The 20923-nt window shown below is 47.1% G+C and overlaps 1 protein-coding gene across 12 annotated transcripts in view; it reads left to right on the top strand.

The window, feature by feature from the left end:
- Positions 1–10056: 10056 nt before the first annotated feature.
- LOC105485288 (Rho guanine nucleotide exchange factor 7) overlaps positions 10057–20923 on the top strand; it is a 181608-nt gene continuing 170741 nt past the window's right edge. For 4 of the 12 annotated variants that reach the window (XR_011614579.1, XM_071081021.1, XM_071081020.1 and 1 more), the window contains exon 1: positions 10931–11150. Coding sequence is in view for 11 of the 12 variants with exons in the window: in XM_071081021.1 (XP_070937122.1) it covers positions 10986–11150 (165 nt within the window). In the remaining variant the exon portion in view is untranslated. Of the gene's footprint in view, positions 11151–20923 lie in introns of all 12 variants that reach the window. The other 8 variants (XM_011747572.3, XM_071081022.1, XM_071081019.1 and 5 more) reach the window with 5 other exon arrangements.

Genomic DNA, 20923 nt, shown 5'->3' with positions numbered 1-20923 from the left:
TGCCACTAAACTCACATAAATACAAAATCCCCTCAGAGACTACTATGAACACCTCTATGCACACAAGCTAAAAATCTAAAATAAATGTATACATTCCTGGAAACATACAACCTTCTAAGATTGAACCAGGAAGAAACTGAATCCTTAAACAGACCAACAATGAGTTCTTACTGAATCAATATTTAAAAGGCCACCAATCAGGAAAAGCCCAGGACCAGATGGATGCATAGCCAAATTCTACCAGATGTATAAAGAAAAACTGGTACCATTCCACTGCAACTATTCCAAAAAATTGAGGAGGAGGGACTCCTCCTTAACTCATTCTACAAGCCCAGCATCATTCTGACATAAAAATCTGGCAGAGACACAACAAAAAAAGAAAACTTCAGGCCAATGTCATTGATGAACACAGATGCAGAAATTTTCTGTCAAATCCTATCAAACCAAATCCAGTAGCATATTGAAAAGCTAATCCAACACAATCAATTAGGTTTTATCACTAGAATGTAAGGTTGGTTCAACATATGCAAATCAATAAAAGTGATTCACTCCATAAACAAAGCCAAAAACAAAACCACCTGGTATCTCAATAGAAACAGAAAAGGCTTTTGATAAAATTCAACATCCCTTCATGTTAAAAACCCTCTATAAACTAGACATTGAAGGAACATACCTCAAAAGAATAAGAGCCATCTATGAAAAACCCACAGCCAATATCATACTTACTGGGCAAAAGCTTGAAGTATTTCCTTTGAGAACCAGAATAAGACAAGGATGCCAACTTTAACCATTCTTATTCAACATAGTACTGGAAGTCCTAGCCAGAGGAGTCAGTCAAGAGAAAGAAATAAAAGGCATGCAAATAGGAAGAGAGTAAATCAAACTCTCTCTGTTTGCAGAAAATATGATTATATACCTAAAAAATCCATAGTCTCTGCCCAAAAGTTCCTAGATCCGCTACACAATTTCAGCAAAGTTTCAGGATATAAAATCAACGTTCAAAAATCAGTAGCACTTCTATTCACAAGCAATGTCCAAGCTGAGAGTCAAATCAAGAACATGATCTGGCCAGGCGTGGTGGCTCATGCCTGTAATCCCATCACTCTGGGAGGACAAGGTAGGAGGATTGCTTGAGCCCAGGAATTCAAGACCAGCCTGGGCAACAGAGGGAGACCCTATCTCTACAAAACTAAAAATTAGCTGAGTGTGGTGGCCTGTGCCTGTAGGCCCAGCTACGTGAGAGGCTGAAATGGGAGAATTGCTTGAGCTCAGGAGGTTGAGGCTGCAGTAAACCATGATCACACCACTGCACTCCAGCCTGGGTGACAGAGTGAAACCCTGTCTCAAAAAAGGAAAAAAAAAAAAAAAAAAAAAGAAAAAGCAAATGCAATCCCACTCACAATAACCACAAAAAGAATAAAATACTTAGGAATACAATCAACCAGGGAGGTGAAAGATCTTTTCAATGAGAATTACAAAACACTGCTCAAAGAAATCAGAGATGACCCAAATGGAAAAACATTCCATGCTCATGGGCAGGAAGAATCAATATTGTTAAAATGGCCATATTGCCAAAAGCAATTTATAGATTCAATGCCATTGCTATCAAACTACCAATGACCTTCTCACAGAACCAGGAAAAACTATTTTAAAATTCATATGGATCAAAAAAATGGCTCAAGTAGCCAAGAAAATCCTAAGCATAAAGAACAAAGCTGGAGGAATCACTGTACCTGACTTCAAACTCTACTACAAGGCTACAATAACCAAAACAGCATGGTACTGTACAAAAACAGACACCTAGACTAATGGAACAGAATAGAGAGCCAAGAACTAAAACCACACATCTACAACCATCTTATCTTCAACAAAGTCGACAAAAACAAGCAATGTGGAAGGGACTCCCTATTCAATAAATAGGCTAGTCATAAGCAAGATATCAAAACTAGAACCCTTCCTTACACCATATACAAAAATCAACTCAAGATGAATTAAAGATTTAAATGTAAAACCTAAAACTAAAAACCCTGGAAGATAACCTAGGAAATACCCTTCTGGACATAGCCCTGCCAAAGATTTCATGACAAATATGCCAAAAACAGTTGCAAAAAAGCAAATATCAACAAATAGGATCTAATTAAACTAAAGAGCTTCTGCACAGCAAAAGGAACTGTCAACAGAGTAAACAGACAACCTACAGAATGGGAAAAAATAATTGCAAACTATGCATTTGACAAAGGTCTAATATCCAGAATCTATAGGGAACTTAAACTAATAAGCGAAAAACAACCCCATTAAAAAGTGGGCAAAGGATGTAAACAGATATTTTTCAAAAGAAGACATACATATGGCCAACAAGGATACAAAGCAAATGCTCAACATCATTAATCATTAGAGAAATGCAAATTAAAGTCACGACGAAATATCATCTCACATCATTCAGAATGGCTATTATTAAAAAATCAGAAAATAACAGATGCTGGCAAGGTTGTGGCGAAAAGAGAGCACTTATACATTGCTGGTGGGAATGTAAATCAGTTCAATCATTGTGGAAAGCAGTTTCGTGGTTTCTCAAAGAATTTAAAACAGAAGTACCATTTGTTGTAGTAATGCCTTTATTGGGTATATACCCAAAGGAATATAAATCGTTCTCCCACAAAGACACATACACATGCACGTTCACTGCAGCACTATTCACAAGAGCAAAGACATGGAATCAACATAAATGTGCATCAGTGGTAGCCTGGTTAAAGAAAATGTGGTACATATACACCATGGAATACTGTGCAACCATAAAAAGAGGAGATCACATTCTTTGCAGCAACATGGATGGAGCTGGAGGCCATTATTCTAAGGGAACTAATGTGGGAACAGAAAACCAAATACTACACTTTTTCTCACTTGTAAGTGGGAGCTAAATGTTGAATACACACGGACACAAAGAAGGGAACAACAGACACTGGGGCCCACTTGAAGGTGGAAGGTGGGAGGAGGAAGAGGATCAAAGGACTGCCTATCAGGTACTATGCTAATTACCTGAGGGATGAAATAATCTGTAAACTCCCATGATATGTAATTTACATATGTAACAAACCTGCACATGTACCCCTGAACCTAAAATAAAAGTTAAAAAAAAGTATGTCCATGAGAATTGACATTTCTAATAGACAAAAAAGGTGGGAACAGGAAAAAATTTAAAAACTCAATTGGCTATTGGGAGGCTAAAATGGTAGGATTGCTTGAGCCCAGAAGTTTGAGACCAGCCTGGGCAATAAAGTAAAAACTGTCTAAACAGAAACAAAACAAAACAAAACAAAAAAACCTCAATGGGGCACAGTGTGAGTCTGAAAAAGTAACTAAAGGGAGGTTTTTTGTTTTTGTTTTTGTAGTTTTGGGAACAATTCTGTGGCCTGATTGTGGTAGTTGTTATAAGAATCTATGCATGTGGTAAAATTTATAGAACTATCTACAAACATAGACATATAGTGCATGTAAAAACTGGTGAAGTCCAAATAATGTCTATAGTTTAGTTAATAGTGTTGTACCCACATCAATTTCCTTATTTTGAAAGCATACTCTGGTTATGTGAGACATTATCATCAAAGGAGCTGGGTGAAGGGCACACGGGAACTCTCTCTACTTTTTGAAACCTGTTGTGAATATAAAATTATTTCAGGATAAAAAGTTTTTTAATAAAGTATAAAAACTTTTCATAATATAATTGCATATTCTCCTGAACAGAGTATACACATTTTTTCATAACTTCATGAAATATTTAAAATCCTAGCAAGTTTTAGAAAGTAGGAATATATAGGCTTGATTGCCTAATCTTAATCAATGGCCAAGGAACTCTGAATTCATTGATAATTAAGAATACACGTTCCTAGATAAAGATTTGGTCAAAGAGGGGGAACCCTCATACACTGTTGGTGGGAATGTAATTTAGTACTGTCACTGTGGAAAACTGTATGGAAGTTCCTGAAAAAACTAAAAATAGAACTACCATACGATCCAGTGATCCCATTGCTGGGTATATATCCCAAAGAAAGGAAATCGAGCCAAGCACGGTGGCTCACGCCTGTAATCCCAGCACTTTGGGAGGCCAAGGTGGGCTGATGACCTGAGGTCAGGGGTTCCACCAGCCTGGCCAACATGGTGACGCCCCGTCTCTAATAAAAATACAAAAATTAGCAGGACATGATGGTGGGCACCTGTAGTCCCAGCTACTCAGGAGGCTGAGGCATGAGAATTGTTTGAACCTGGGAGGCGGAGGTTGCAATGAGCTGAGATCACACCACTGCATTCCAGCCTGGGTGACACAGTGAGACTCTGCCTCAAAACAAAACAAAAAACAAACAAACAAACAAAAAAAACAACAAAAGAAAGGAAATCAATATATCAAAGAGATGTCTGCACTTCCATGTTTATTGTAGCACTGTTCACAATAGCCAAGATAATGGAATCAACTTAAATGTCCATCAACAGATGAATGAGATTGGGTGCAGTGGCTCACGCCTGTAATCCCAACACTTTGGGAGGCGAAGGTGGGCAGATTGCTTGAGGTCAGGAGTTCAAGACCAGCCTGGGCAACATGGCAAAAACCCATCTCTACAAAAAATACAAAAAGAATTAGCCAGACATGGTGGCACATTCATGTAGCCCCAGCTACTTGGGAGACTAAGGTGGTAAGATCACTTGAACCAAGGGGGTCAAGGCTGCAGTGAGCTGTAATCATACCAGTGTACTCTAGCCTAGGCAACAGAGTGAGACTTTGTCTCAAAACAAAACAAAACAAAAAACAGATGAATGAATTTTTAAAAAAAGTGGTATATATAAACCATGAAATTTTAAATTTTGTTCATCCATACTAAAGAATGAAAATTTTTTGTAGTAACATGGATTAAACTAGAGGTCATTTTGTTAAGTAAAATAAGCCAGGCACAAAAAGACAAATATGGCACGCTCTCACTTACATGTGAGAACTAAAAAAGTGGATCTCATGGAGAGAGAGAGTAGACTGGTGGTTAGCGGAGGACAGGAAGGGTGGAGGGGAGCGAGGGATGAAGAGAGGTGCTTGATGTGTACCAAAATATAGTTCGATAGGAGAAAGAAGACCTAATGTTTGATAGATCAGTAGCGTGACCATAATTTACAATAATCTATTACATATTTCAAAATAGCTAGGAGAGAATAATTCAAATGTTTCTAGTATAAAGGAAAGACGAATATTTAAGGTTAGGGATATCCTAATTACACTGACTTGATCTTTACAACAAATCTTTATATGAATGTATTAAATTATCACATGTAACCCCAAAATATGTACATCCATTATTTATCTATTAAAAAAATTGAAAGGATTTGGCCAAAGAGGAAATCAAAAGGGAACTTATAAATCCCCTTGGAAGCAACAGAAAAGAATGTACTTTCTAATAAAACTCGTGGGACACAGTGAAAGTTATATTTAGAAGGAAAAGGGTAATTAAGCATTCATCTTGAGAAATGAATAAAGGCACTGTGAAGAACTAGAATGGATCTGAGATTTTACCCTACTCACAGACTAATGCAGTCAGCCAGTTTCACAGATGCTGGAAGAAGACATGAGACTTCTGGGTCAGAAACAAAGGACCATGTGAGCCCTGACTGGGCAGGCAGCACGGGCTTCAGGTTCATAACAGGCTCCTTGCTTCTGAGTCCCCTGAGGCCATGCAGCGGTGGCCCAGGGGAAGGCTGCAGGCATGGTGGGCTTGTGTCACAGCTAAGGGACTCCAAGCTTGGGCAACCCTAGTCTTTAAAGGCACTGCAAGCAAATCTGCTCAAACTCTCCTAGAGACAGAATTTTTTTTTAATCTACTGGTTGGCAAGCACATTTGTCCCCTGCCCAAAAGGGGAACAATATATCTACTTTCCAAGGCTGTTCACTTTAAAAGTCTTTTGAAAAGACAGTCTGCAACAAAAGCTGTCATTATCTCCGCTCAGATATTCAGAAGTGGGAGAGACTCATGGAGAAAGGTCTCCCAAGAAGTCCAAAAAGAGAAATTAGGAAGAGGGAAATAAGAAATGGAAATGCATCAAATGTGTTTTTCGAAGTCTGTGAATTCATAATGATATTCAGAAAAATCACTGGTCTCCTCTGTAGGATGCTGGAGTACCAACTTGTGATGCTGAAAAGTGGTAAACAACAGAAAATGAGTGAGCATTTATTTTGCCTTTCCTGCAGGGACTACATTTCAGAGTACACATATAGTTGATAAAGAACAGCACCTCTTGCAGAATTGTAGCTGAAATATAACTGAAGGACTATCAAGATACGGCAATTCCGAATGAAACACTGAATCCAGTAGGAATTATGAATAGTTGCTGAAGCAAATGGATGATGATGGGTGGAATCGTAATGGATGCATCTGGATAGAAACACCAGAACGCACCAATCGATCATAGTATCACAGAGATCCCAGGACACCACGTGCCTCCTGAGTGATGGGATAGGAATTCCATTTCCCCTTCCTCTCATGTAATATTTCTGGGGCAGGGTCCTGATTTCTCAAAGGGCACTATTGTAAGTTGAATTGTCCCGCAAAAGTTATGTTGAAATCCTAACTCTGACTACCTGTGAATGCAACCTTATTTAGAAATAGGTTCTTCACAGATACAATCATGTCAAGATGAGGCCATCCCAGGTCAGAGTGGGTCCTCATCCAGTGACTAGCGTGCTTATAAGAAGAGAGAAATTCGGACACAGACACAGAAAGGGAGAGAAGACCATGTGAACACAGAGGCAGAGATTAGGGTGATTCATACCCAATCCAAGGAGGGAACCCCACAGATGGCTGGCCACCCACAGCAGCCAGGAGAGAAACCTGCAGCAGATTCTCCCTCTGGGCCCCAGAAAGAACCAATCCTGCCCACACCTTCGCTTCAGACTTCCAAACTTCAGAAATGGGAGAGAATATATTTATTTGAGCCACCCAGCTCGTGAGACTTTGTTATGGCAGCTCCCAGAAATGCATAGGTCCCAGTAGGACTGCATCCCATGTGCCTACAGCAATACCCTGCCATCAAGGCAGCCTTGTGTTTAGCTTCTCCCCTTCCCTGTCCCATCTCCCCACTTTCTCCTTTGTGCTTTTCATGGTCTCTTCCCAAATAGGCAGCCTGCACTGAAGCCCTGGTTCAGGGTCTGCCTTCTGGGACAGGAGAGGACAGACCAAGGCAGATGGTATCAGAGGGGACCTTGGAAAGCAGATGCCCAGGAAGAGAATCCCAAGGCACATCTCTCCCCAGCCAGATGGCATGGCCTTAGGACACTGTGTCAGTCAGTGTTCTCCAGAGAAACAGACCAATAGAATCTCTCTCTGTTGACCAATGGATCAATCGGGACAAAGAGAGAGAGAGGGAGGGGAGCGAGATTTGTTACAGGGAATTGGCTCATGTGACTATGGAGGTGGGCACATCTGCTCTGCAGGGGGCCCACAGGCTGAAGAGCCAGAGAAAATCCTCCCTTACTTGGGGAAGGTCAGTCTTTTTTTCTATTCAGGCTTTCAACTGATTAGATAAAGCTGACCACATTGGGGAGGGCCATCTACTTTACTCAAACGTTCATTATATCCCAAAACCCCCTCTCACAGACACACACAGAATAATATTTAACCAAATGTCTGGGCACCCTGTAGCCTCGTCAAGTTGACACATAAAACTCACTGTCACAGACGCCATTGTTGATGCACCATGAGTGTCAATCTCCCATGCCCATTCTGTACCATCAGAGTGACTGTGCCTCTCACCTGTGCGGAACTGGCATGTGGAGCAGGTGCACTGGAGGCGCTGGCTCATGAAATAACGCTAATGCCTGCAGTTGAATTGTCCCCCAAAAGATACGTTGGGCTCTGCTGAATCAGAGGTCACTGCCGGGGGCGGCCCTCAATCCAGAGTCCATGGGTAAAGTCAGCTTTCCTGCCCTCTGGCCAGAAGGTGCTGAGACTTTTTCCACTTGTTTCTCAAGGACCCCTAGGGGAACAGAGCCTAGTGCTCATTTTCACCCCGACTCCCTTACCTGCTTCCCTTCCCTTCCTCACTGTCCTTCCTGGGGTCACTCCCTAGCAAGCGACTTGCACCCAATTTGTTGGCTCAAGGGTCTGCTTCTAGGGAAAACCCAACCGGGATAAAGGTCTTGTTGGCGTCACGTTTCATAATATACTACACCAGTCAAATGCTTTCTGATCCTGCATACTTCTCCAGCCATATGTGTCGATAAATTAATGTTTCCTGCCTTACATCTTTTAATGTTAGCATTTGACCATATTTATCCCACATGAGTAGGACCTTGTTTCATACAATAACACACAGCAGATACAATGAGCTGCATAGAGCCACTTCGTAGTGCATTCTCCAGTCTAAACGGGGTCCAATTGGATGAAGGCAGCTCTACAGGGAGTGATTACTACCCACTCTAGGTAAATGGTCATCTGCTTTTCCAGCTTAAGTGTAGAGTGGATTTTGCCTTATTTTTTAGATTTTGGCATTTTTATAGTGACCCCACACACGCTGAGTTAGCAGGGTTCAGCTGAGCTTTGGGTGGTAAATGGTTTGCAGTTGGGTTTGTGGGTGAACTCCTAACAGTGATGTGGAAGGTGGCTACCAGGCACTAGCAAGCAGCCAGGCTGACATCCTCTCGTTAGAAAGGAGGGATGTGAAGACACAGGCTTGCGTTGAAAGCCGTTCTCCACTCTTAAGGCAAGGCCAGAGCGGAGCCACAGAAAGGGCTAAACTCCTTAGACAATAGTCTTAACTGGAGTTAACCCAATAGCCCAAAAGTGATGGGCACCAGGTTGCACTCCGCGTGGCCTCTGTAATAGGAACTTGGGAAAGTGGTAAGGAAGGTTTAACCAAAATGCCCACTTTGGATACTAAAACAACTCAATTAAGCACCTAAAAGTATCTAGCTTTGAGCAATGTTACTTTCTAAAATCCCTTCCAAATAAACCCTTTTTCTGAAATTAATATATACCCAACATAAAAGAACGCAACTAGTAACCATAAAGTGTTTAAAAGTCTGGGCTTCTCCCCACCAAGGAAAGAGGAGTTGTAATAGCTGGACTGTGGGTCTCCAGTCTGACAAGAATTGGATCTCTGCTCCACTGGTCTCCTAAGGCCACTCCCTAGAATTGGCTTTCTTTTAATTGAGTCTATTTGAATCTTACTCAAGTCTACCAGCTTATAAGTACCAGAACGAACTTAGTAGGATTCGAAATGGTAAGGACTGCATTAAATTATCTCTCTAATTCAGCAGTAAGGAAAGTGAACAGGAGTCTCGGTGGACAACCACCCCCCCGGGTTGACATCTTTCCTTCCATGAAGACACTGGGTACAAGCCTTGATGTAGCTGTTAATTGCCCTCCTGTTTCCTAGAAAGCTTGTACGGCAGCAGCAGGAAACGGGTTAGGTATGCCTTTCCTGGTAGGAGCCCAGCTTTGGGTCTCATCTCTGCCACTTGTTCGGCATCTGATCAGTAAAAGGGGACCATGGTGGGAGGCGAGGCAGTAGACAGCACTTTGTGAGGGTTCCTAACCAGTCGCTGTTATCACCGAGCACATTGTCTTCGTAATCCAGAATTCAAACTGGCATTTGAATATTTTGCGTATTTGCAAAGAAAATTTTAACTACTTAACTCAGGCTAGAAATAAAAGCAATTAGTGATTGCAAGAGAAATCCACCGGCAGAAGGCAGAGGGAGACGACTTAAGCCTCTGATTATTTTTGGAAGCTTTATATGCTTTCTAGCCTTTGTCATCGAATGGATTAATGTATGTGCCTGGCACAGAGTAAGCGCTTTGCTTGTTAAACTGCCCGCGGGTCACAGCGAGCAAACTGGGGGAGCGCCCAGGGACAGTAGATGGAGTGAGTGCAGGCCCGCGTCCTTTTAAGAAGCGGCTCCATTTCTTCCTCGCATGTCAATGTGTGCGTGTCATCAGTTGTTCGAGGAAGCTCGCGCATGACGCGACACTTGCCGTCTGGGCTCTCCAGGTTCGGCGTGGCGCGTTCACAGCCCAGATCTTCGGCGTCCCAGAGACGCAGCCCGGCGCCCGGCCCGGCCCTCCGCAGAGCCCCACTTCAGGCCGCGCCGTTTCCTTGACCTTCCCCCGGTGGGGTCTGAAGCGTCACGGCCCGTCTAGAGCGGAGTCACGCAGGCCCCTGCCCGGCCCGGTGAGGTCGGCGCCGCGCTCGGGAGAGTCGGTTCCTTCCGATTCAGACCCATCTGGCTGCAGATGGAACCATCATTTGTGTTCCGTAATGACCGGCTTGCAAGGTAGCAAAGGGAAACAAATGTCTGGTTTTCAGCCTCTCCCCGCCACCTTGAAATAAAACCGGCAAAAATAAAAAGAGCATTCTGGGAAGTACTTCATCATTTCAACGCTCACGAATTCAAAACATAAACAAAGGGTTCCCGGGGTCCGGGCCAGGGGCGCGGGGCGCGCGGCGGGCCCGGGGCAGGTGAGCGCAGGTGCGCGCCCGCCCCCCACCCCGGGTACCCCCGGCTCCCTCCCCACCCGCTCCCCGCTCCCCGCTCCCCTTTCCCTTCCCCGCCCGCTCCCCGCCGCCGCCGCCGCCCCGCGCACGGCCTGGAGCGGAGGCTGCGCAGGGCGCGGGGCGGCGCGGGCCGGGCGCGGGCCGGGCGGACGGCCGCGTCTTTCTTCTCCTGGCGGTGATGTCATTGGGCGACGGCGGCCGAGGCCGGGGGGCGGCGGCGGGGGCGGCGGCGGGCGCCCGCAGGTTCCCGAGCCGCTCCTGAGAAAGCGCCTGACAGCGGGCCGGGGCGCACGGAGGAGCGGGCCGGGCCGGACCTGCTGGGCCGCGCCGAGCCAATCGCCGGCGCCGGCCGCTCCATGGGCGAGGAGGCGGCGGCGGCGGGGGCGGTGGGGGCCGCGGGCCGGGCCGCCGCTCCGAGGTGAAAGCGCGCGCCCCTCCCCGCCTGCCTCCCGGGCCGCAGCGATGAATTCCGCGGAGCAGACCGTTACGTGGCTCATCACCCTGGGGGTGCTGGAGTCGCCCAAAAAAACCATCTCGGACCCGGAGGGCTTTCTGCAGGCGTCGCTGAAGGATGGGGTGGTCCTCTGCAGGCTGCTGGAGCGCCTGCTCCCCGGGACCATCGAGAAAGTAAGTCCCGGCCCGCGCCCCCGCCCGCGCCCCCCGGTCCGGCCCGCTGCGGCCCGGGATGCGCGCGGAGCACCTGGGGCCGGCCGCGCTCGGGGAACCCGTGCGCCCTCCTTTGTACGCGGAGCGGCGGTACGGCCGGCGCCAGGACCGTGGCGGGAGCTCGGGGGGCGCCATTGTGTGCGGGGCAGGGGGAGGGGACCGAGGAGGGGGTCGGGGGGAGGGGCGGCGCGGGCGGGGGGTCCCCGGGAAGGAAAGTGCCCCGCGGCGAGGAGACGGGGCTGCTGCGCCGCCCGAACGCTAAGTTGCCCCTCCGCGTGGGGGGCCGGCCCCGCTTCTTGGCAGCAGCCTGATCGGAAGCCGCGTTCCGACGCCGTGCGGCTCCCTCCGCTGGCTTTGTGTGGACAGTTCTTGCCGGCGGCGTTGCGTGAGTTTCGCCTCCCGGGTTAATTGACCGGTTGCTCTGTGTTTTTTAAGATGCACGCATCTGTAGCTGAGGGCTGCGCTCTGAAATGATCTACTACTTTCCCCCTCGAGAAAATTCCCCACCTATCCGAGCCGAGAGGACGGCGGACACAGGGTCTAAGCCCTGGCACTCTTCAAGGCTTGTTTGAAATTCTAGATTTCCTTCTCAGGTCCCTCCCTGGTTCTGAACAGAACCTTTAGTCCTGCAGGCACTGCCTCTCCCTTCCGGCTGGTGGTTCCCAGGCTGGAGCGTGTGAACCCTGACCCGAATCTCTGGAAGTGATTAAAGTTTGTTTTCATCGCCCACAAGCCGGCCAGCAGGGCCGAGGACCCAGGAGAGCTGCTAAAAACCATGTCTCCCTGTAGCTCAAAATACTAACATCTTATTCTCAGGGTGTTTTCTCGGGGAGTGGGGTGGAGGTGGGGGTGGCCAAGATATAGCGTTAAGATCAACAGTTATTTAAAAGGTGTGAAATGTAGAAACTGAAGTGTATCATAATTAGGAAGAAGGATTTCAGTTTTTAAGTGGGGTGTATTGGCCCCCATACAGGAAGACAACTTATAAACAAAATGCCACGTAAGTGACTTGAAAAAGTAAAATGTTTAATCTTATTCATACACATGCACATATTCTGGTGCTGCATTTTAAATGAGGTCAGAAAACATTTAATATGAATTTGGCTTGCGTTCCAGTTTTAGGTTTTTTTCTTACTTGGAACATCTTTATGAAAACGGAATCTGCATATTAGAGTGAATGGCTGCCTGCCTGTCCATGAAATAAAAATGTTCCTTAGAAATGAACCTGATGTCACAGTGAAATTACGATTTAAGACAGGAGGACTAAGGAGCAGGATCTGACTTTCAAGGCATTCAAAATACTTTGCTGTTTGGATACTGGTACCTCTGGTAATAAAAGACAGATGTTGAGAAGTGTTGAAATACATGCAAAGTTCACCAAAATAGGCTTAAATAAAATTCTCTTCCATCTCTAAGAGCAAAGTTTTAAGAAACGTCATATGCTGTGTTGATAAAAACGTGTTGCCATCAAAGAATACGTTGTTTGGCATATTAACTGCATTAATATTGATTGGCAGACTTAAATAATCATCTTCTTTTAAATTATAGAAAGATTTTCCTACAAAATGGTAGCATTCATTTCATCTCTAAAACAACAAAGAGAAGAACGAATAAAATGTTGAGCTTGCAGAAGCCAAGTTGAAACAACTCAACATATTCTAAAACTACAGTCATTTGGAAATTTCTTAGGTCAAAGCTGTTTTTCATTCCCCCTGAGCTCTAGTTGGTTTGTTTTAAACTGACTCTGTCACAATGAAAGTTTAATGTCAAGGTAGCATATTGTAGACACAGTTACTGGTTCTCTGGAGTTCAAAGGTAGGTTTTTGGAGTAAAATATTAGCCATTCTCTGCCTCTGAGAGCCCTGCGTTTCAGAAGTTTTGTGAGCTTTTTCCATTTCCCAGGCAGAGTTATCTGGCCGGCCGGCCTTCCTTCCTTCCTTCCTTCCTTTCTTTTTTCCTTTCTTTTTCTTCCTTTCTTCCTTTCTTTCCTTTCTTTCCTTTCTTTCTTTCCTTTCTTTCTATGGGTTCTTGGTATGTTGGCCAGGCTGGTCTTGAACTCCTGGCCTCAAGGGATTGTCCCATCTCGGCCTCCCCAGGTGTTGGGATTACAGGCGTGAGCCACCACGCCCAGCCAATTATCTGGGTTTTTGGTGTTTTCATGCTTACCAGATAATTTATGCCACGAAGCACACAAGCTGAATAACTTTTACTGAAATGTGGGAATGTGAGTCTGAGGATGTTTTTTCCTTAAAAAGAAGCATTTGGAAACTTAACTGAATATTCATGTGGACATGACAGGGGCTTCACTTGACCTCTGCTGCAGGAGTGCCCTGACAGCCAGTGAGTGGAGGGCAAGTGGTCTGCAGCCTTCGCCTCTGCAGTCTCACAACCTGGCATGGGCCATGAGGCTGGGGATGAGGGCAGAACTAAGAAACGTGGCTGGGTGCCTTGGGCTTCCCATATGTCTTTTATTAAGAAACCATGTCCTAATGTGTTTCTTCCATTACGCTCATTTGTTCTGTTTCAGAGTTAGGAAGAGGGTGGAGGGAGCAGAGAGGACGTTCACAGAGTGTCAGATGCTTCTGCTCATTTAAAGGAAACTTTCCACCCAGGTTCCCGCTTTGCTTTCAAGGTGGAAGGTTAGACGGTGAGAAGATGGAATTATAAACTACATGAACAGTTCAGAAAAGAGACGCTTTTCATTATACTGGACAGATGTTTTCTGCTGTAGGGGAGAGGAAAATGGGATTAAAAATTTTTCCCTTCTCTGTATCTGGAGATCCTGTGCTTTGGTTATCCCCAGGAGGGGCCAGGATATTTGGCTGGGCTGCCCACACCTTCGGCTTCCCACACTCCTCTCGTAGCAGACACTCTCAGGGTCGTGGCATCTAGGGAGCCCTGGTAGCCCTTTTCTCACAAATTCACTTTAAACATCCCTAAGGGTATTTAGTCAAAGGAGGTGAAATCAAGATAGATGAATTTTAGAGGATGGAAAATTTTATAAGACGAATACAATACATAAAAATCATGGAAATCATGAAATGCTCTTTTAATTTCACTGGTGAATGCAACAAATGAAGTCTCTTAACTCACTATGAAAAACTCAAGGAATTGGTTCTTTCTGTGTGTGTCCCAGGAGAACAGAACACAGAGAACCTACCTGTGTAATCCACGTGACGTGCTCCCGAGAGACCCTGGCTAGGTGTTTGTGGAGCGTAATTGAAAGTCAGACGCCGCCTCTGGTCTTAGTGCTGGATGCGGAGGCATTTGTCTCTCAGCTCCGGAGGCCCAAAGTCTGGGATCAAGGTTCCTGCACGGCCTTGTGCCCTCAGAAGGCTCCAAGGAGTGGTCTGTCCCAGGCCACTCTCAGGCTTCTGGTAGTTCCTGGCTTGTGGCAACCCAAGTCCAATCTTCACATAACGTCCGTGCTGTGGTTTCTTCTTTGTATCCAAATTCCTCCTTTTTAGCAGGACATCAGTGGAATTGCATTAGGGGCACCCTACCCCAGGATGGCCTCATCCTAACCGATTCCATCTGCATTGACTTCATTTCTGAATAAGGCCCCATCCTGAGATACTGGGAGTTAGGACTTCAAAATACGAATGCTGGAGGAGCACAGTTCAGCTCATGACAGGTTGTTCCTACATTTGAACCAGATCAGTTTATTAGCTATTGATCTGATTGCATGATGCCACGTGCTAGGGGAGATTACAAAACCTAAATAATAGAGTCCTGGGGGTTCTAGTACAGAAAACAGGAAAGACAAGAACAGCATGAGGCAGTAGGAAGTCAAGAGTCATTAATGTCAGATATGGACGAGAAGGAGCAAAAGAATCAAGGAGCTAAAAAGACCAGCATTCGAGCAGGTCAGACCCGAGACTTCACTGACATGTGGGTAAGAATATGGTTTGCATTTCCCAAACTGTAACCTGGCAGCCCTAGGTGGTTTTCCACAGGCTGGCAGAAAATCAGCAAATCTGATGTCACGTAGGAAAAAGAAAATACTTTTTTCCAGGTGAACTGGAGACTCGCTTTCTGCTCAGTCTTAGGATTCTGGGGTTGGTTAGGGGCTGGGGTGGGGAGAAGCATAAGTGCCCACCTGCTAGAAATGTGCCTTTTCTTAGGTCCTTTGGCCCTAAAAAGAACGTGGTCAGTGATCACGTGTGTGGTAGGGTGAGGTTCTCACTCAGGCCCGTGACCTGTACCCGTAGTAATGACTTGTTGATTGGCTAAATCACTTACAGAGAAAAGTTACAATATGATATCTCCAGACTGTGTTTTTGAGGAGACTTCTTTAAACCCTGCAAACTGAATGCTTGGTTATATCAAGTTGCTTCTAACTAAACTACTCTGAATATGGTTTCAGAATAGTGATTTTTGCCATAATAAACATTTACTTTTGAAGCTTGTGACTTTATAGTCCTATCTCAACCTTGAGCCAGTGTGATTCTGGTTTGGGTTTCAGGCCTAGGGAAGAAGGTAGCTGGAACTGCATTTGCTGGCTCACTAAAAAGAAAGCAAACAAACTGAAATTCAATTTAAATCAGGAGTGCCTGAAGAGATTTCCTGAGAACCAGACTAGAAACTAGTGTTTATGTTGGCATCACACAGACACAGGAGTGCACACACACACATGCATACATGCACACTTGCACATGCCCGTACACACACATGAACACATGCACACACACATGCATGCCTGCACAAGCATGCACACAAAAATATGCATGTAAATACACATGCACATGCACACAGAGACCCATGCATGTAAATACACATGCACACACAGACACACGCATGTAAATACACATGCACACACACACATGTAAATACACATGCACACACGCACAGACACGTCTGGGGTTGAGAGAGTGGGGGAAGGAGTGCTGGCGCATGTGGCATTCCATTTTCTCAGGGGCAGCTGCTCTGTGAACTCTCCAAGCCGAGTCCAAAGGGTGCCGTCTCAGGACCCGGCCCTCATTCTATTAATAGAAGTCACTCCAGAATCTGCCTGCTTGCTTGCTTTCTTTAAGCACTGACTGCCTTTCTATACATCTTCTTAAAAGAGAATAAGATGTCTGCCCAGCATGGCAGGCAGCATGCTCCTCTCGTTTGCAGGCTCTGTCCCTTGCGATCCCCATGCTGCAGATGAGGACCCCGAGGTCTGGCAGTTAGCTTTGCCCCAGGTCATCTGGCTGCACTCCGGAGGCGGAATATTCCAGCCCAAGGCTGTGACCTTTCCCATGGAAAATAAGACTGCTGCTGCCACCTATACGGAACTTAGGGGAAGATTGGCAACCACTGCCTTCAGAAATTTACAGACCAGATCAGGAAACGAGATGGAGGCAGCAGTGTAACCGAGCACCCAGGCAGGACAAAAGTGAAGACTGGAGGGAGTGGCTCAGGTCACTAGCCATAGGGGCAGAGTGGGAGCCCTCAGGAGTGCCTGGAGCCACTGCCGGTGTCCCGCTTCTCAGGACATCTGGAAGCAACTCTGTCCTGCAGTGGACATGACTCCAAAGGTACCCAGGGCAGGGCCCCTTGCCCTGGGGGCACCTGCAGAAGCTCCTGCAGAAGTCTCTGTCTGGGTGCTTCTCCCTGGCCGCAGAACGTGAGCTCAGTGCCCCTGCGCCGTCCGGTCACTCACTGTAGTGAGCTCAGTGCCCCTGCGCCGTCCGGCCACTCACTGTAGTGAGCTCAGTGCCCCTGCGCCGTCCGGCCACTCACTGTAGTGAGCTCAGTGCCCCTGCGCCGTCCGGCCACTCACTGTAGTGAGCTCAGTGCCCCTGCGCCGTCCGGCCACTCACTGTAGTGAGCTCAGTGCCCCTGCGCCGTCCGGCCACTCACTGTAGTGAGCTCAGTGCCCCTGCGCCGTCCGGCCACTCACTGTAGTGAGCTCAGTGCCCCTGCGCCGTCCGGCCACTCACTGTAGTGAGCTCAGTGCTCCTGTGCCGTCCGGTAACTCAGTGTAGTTCCTGGGCTTCCCTCTGTAGGGCTTACCAGATTTCCACTTAGTCCAAGATTTCAAACAACGTGTGCATCTACACCACACACACTCTTAAAATTCAAGTACTACGTACACACTAACGAATCTCCCTTTAGAGGCCACTGATCACTCTAAAATATAAAAAGTGGAGGCGATGGGGGCTGTGAGGTGGGTGGGGGCAGAGCTGTTTGTTCTTGTGTAGGGTGGATTTTAGCCGTTTGGATTGGAGTCTTGTGTGGGCTTGACGCCCACACGTCTCTCACTGCACGAGGGAGGTGGCAGAGGCACATCATCCCTCTGGGCACGCAGCTCTACCACATGCATCGCCGGGGGCTGGGAGGATTGGCGTCCCCCGAACCCGCTGGTCCCTGCCCGAAGACACTGGGAGACCTGGCCCTCTGTGTGCTTCAGAGTCAGGCACACCTGGCTTTGTTCCTGCAGCCATTTGCTCTGTGACTTCCGGCACTTGTCTAACCTAGTTTCTTCCTCCTAAAAATGAGATGAGTGATATCCACTGGTGGGGGCAGTGAGGTCGTTAGCAGGGTAAATGAGTAGATGTGCTGGTCACAAAGTAATTCCTCAGTACTCAGTGGTTACTGTTTTATTGATTGACACTGAAAACCTTCCCCATCATGTCCAGAAGACTCTAAACCAAGATTTGAACCTTGGAGCCACCCACATCCAGGAACACTGGTTAATTCTCACAACAGGGCAGACTCTTACAACTTTCGGGGGCTGGCAGCCTCTGCATCCCACTCTGGACAGACCACCATTGTCTGGGTTGGTGGGCCCACTGAATATGGCTTCCAGGGCACTCTGGTCAGTGCCAGATCTGGGCACAGCTGCTGAATGCACACAGCTGCTGGCTGGGGAGCCGGAGGGCTGAGCGGGTGGACTCAGGTTTCGCTTATATAAAGTTTCATGCATCAGCAGGGCCGGGAGGCACAGATGGGAAGTAAGGGCCAGCCCGCGCCACCCGGTGTCTGCAGAGAGAGGGCTTTGGGGCTGCCCCTGGGTCCACAGCTTCTGACTTCTCCCTCCTTTATCAGTTCTGTCAAGTTAGGTTAGGAGAATTAATCTCCTGAGGTTTTTATATTTCTAACTTTAGCGTTGAACTTTTGGGGTTTGGTGAACCAGACTGGTGGTTCTTAACCCCGTTTTGGCAGGATGGTGTCATGTTTGCTGGGGTCTCGAGGGGGTGAGGGGAACTGAAATGGAATGTGTGTACAATGTGTTTCAAACACATGTATGTGAATTCATTTAATCAGCCGCTTTGCCAGGTTCCTATTATGTGCATGCTAGTGACCCACATCACACGCATGGAAGTACACGCATGGATGCCAGCCACACCACCTCTTCAGGCAGGTCAGAAGAGAAATGCTAGGATCTTGGGTATAAAGCATTTGTGAGTTCTCAGGATGAAGGAATGTAGAGTCATCCAGCCCAGACGCCTCCTTTTGCAGATGGCTTCACTGAGGGCACCTGCATGTGGTTGTGTAAGCTGTGTACTGCACGGTCCTGGGAGGACCATTCACACTGTAGTCTGAGCGAATGGCTCCAAGGCCTGTGCTGGGAGGCAGCCCTGGGATACTACGTATAGAGGTCAGCCTCCCAGGACACAAAACAGAGTGGAGAAGGGTTGGAGTAGATGACAGAAGTGGCCCCAGTTCTCCCACCCTCCCGTGCCCCTGGCAAAGTGACCTTGTAGTGCCTCCATCAAGAGGTAGAGTCTTCTTCCTACTTCTTGAATCTACGCCATGACTTGTTTTGGCCAATGGACTGTGGCAGAAGTGACCAGTGTCCGTTCCTAGTCCAGGCCTTGGAAAGGCCTGCAGTTTTCTGCACTCTCTCAGGCCCTGTGTCTACCCCTGAGGAGACCCCAGGGCTTGGGTGCAGGTCACACAAATGGAGGAGAACTCAGTTGTCCCTGCCTAGGCCATCCCGGACCTATATCCACAGCCAGCCAACCTCAAACACTGAAGAGAGCCCAGCCAGGGCCAGCAAGCTGCCTGCCCTGCCCAGAGCAGGCACCGCTGCACCAGCAGGCCTGGGCCAGGTTGACTCGAGCCAGTCACTGAGGTTTACCATGGCCATAGATAACAAATCACACACACACACACACACACATACCCGTGCCATTCTTAACTAGGGGGCATGCCGACATACATAAATACATTCCACCCCAATCACAAGAGTGCTTGTACCTTTGTTGAAAATACCCTCTATATCCTTTATTTTCTTGATAATTTCCTCTCTAGTATTTTCTCTATTCTCATTTTTTAGAAATCTGATTAAGACTAATCAGAGATAATATCTATTGAGTGCATACTGTATGCCAGGCACTGTTCTAAGGACTTTGCCCATAATAATGGATTTAACTCTCCTCACCACCCTATGAGGGAGGTCGTGACAGGATTGCCCCCATTTTCAGATTAGGAAACGGAGCTCCAGAGCGGCTGGTAACTGTCGGTTGTTGGCTGGTGGGCTGCCCCTCCCTGGCCGCGCCCCCTGCCCCTGCGGCTGCCAGGCCTCCTGGGTTGTCTCTCATTTGCTGACCTTTCCACTTGTACCTTTCTTCTCCTTTTTAAAGACATTTCCTTGACTTTATCTTCCAAGTTTTCTACTAACATTTTTTATTTTGACTCTACTTTGGCTATTTTTTTTTAATTTCTAAAAGTGCTTTTTCCTTGTTATCTGGTTTCTCTCTGTTTCTTCCCTTTCAGTCAGTCCCTTCCTGTTTCTGGGATGATTCCTCTCTTCCTGTGAACATTCATTAGTTTCCTTGAAGGGTGATTCCTTCCCTGCAGTCACTGTTTCTGTTTCCTCTGAGTCCTCTTGTGTAATTTTTTTTCCATGTTGGAGATTTTACGCAAACATCAGATAATCTTTCAAGTGTGAGGCCCTCAAAATGACCAGGAAGTCCTGTGTGACTGCTGGGGCTCAGGGACAGGTAGGTCTCGCCACGAGGCAGCCTGGCGATACCCAGAAGTCTGGACCTGTTGGTCTCTTCTCCAGCAGCCGTGAATCTCTCCAGAGACTCCTCCACCTGCCACGTGTCAGAATGGCGTCCATCCTCACCTTGGCTTCTGTCCATGCTGGCCCTCCCCAAGTTCTGGCCTCTTTGGTTCACTTTTCCCCAGAGAATAAGCCTCGTACCCCTGCAAGGATGGCAAGAGGAGTAGCCAGCTGTGATGGGACTGGGGCCCCTAGGCCTGTGTCTGACTCTCAGACAGGTGGCTTGTCAACCACCTGGGAGGGTGCAGTTGCCACTGGCTACTGGAATGGGACCTTCCTAGTCCCTGCGGAAGCCCCGCCCACCCTCCATCTGCTCCCTGCCTTTGTCATGGTGGCCTGTGGGGTAGGTGTCTTCTAGTTTTTTTTGTTTTGTCTTGTCTTGTTTTTTAGACAGAATCTCACTCTGTCACCCAAGCTGGAGTCCAATGGCGCAACCTCAGCTCACTGCAACCTCCGCCTCCCGGGTTCAAGTGATTCTCTTGCCTCTGCCTCTGGAGTAGCTGAGGCTACAGGTGTGCGCCACCGCGCCCGGCTAACTTTTGTATTTTTAGTAGAGACAGGGTTTCACCATGTTGGCCAGGCTGGTCTCAAACGCCTAACCTCAAGTGATCTGCCTCCCTCGGCCTCCCAAAGTGCTGGGATTACAGGTGTGAGCCAGTGTGCCCAACCAGGTGTCTTCTAGTTTTATTGAAGATGATGCTTGTGTTTCTTGTTCTCCTGGCTGTTTTGGAGG

The sequence above is a fragment of the Macaca nemestrina genome, chromosome 16 (genome assembly GCF_043159975.1).
Source record: "Macaca nemestrina isolate mMacNem1 chromosome 16, mMacNem.hap1, whole genome shotgun sequence".
Lineage (NCBI taxonomy): Eukaryota > Metazoa > Chordata > Mammalia > Primates > Cercopithecidae > Macaca > Macaca nemestrina.
Note: the sequence above shows the minus strand (reverse complement) of the source record. Positions and strands in the feature narration are given on the sequence as shown.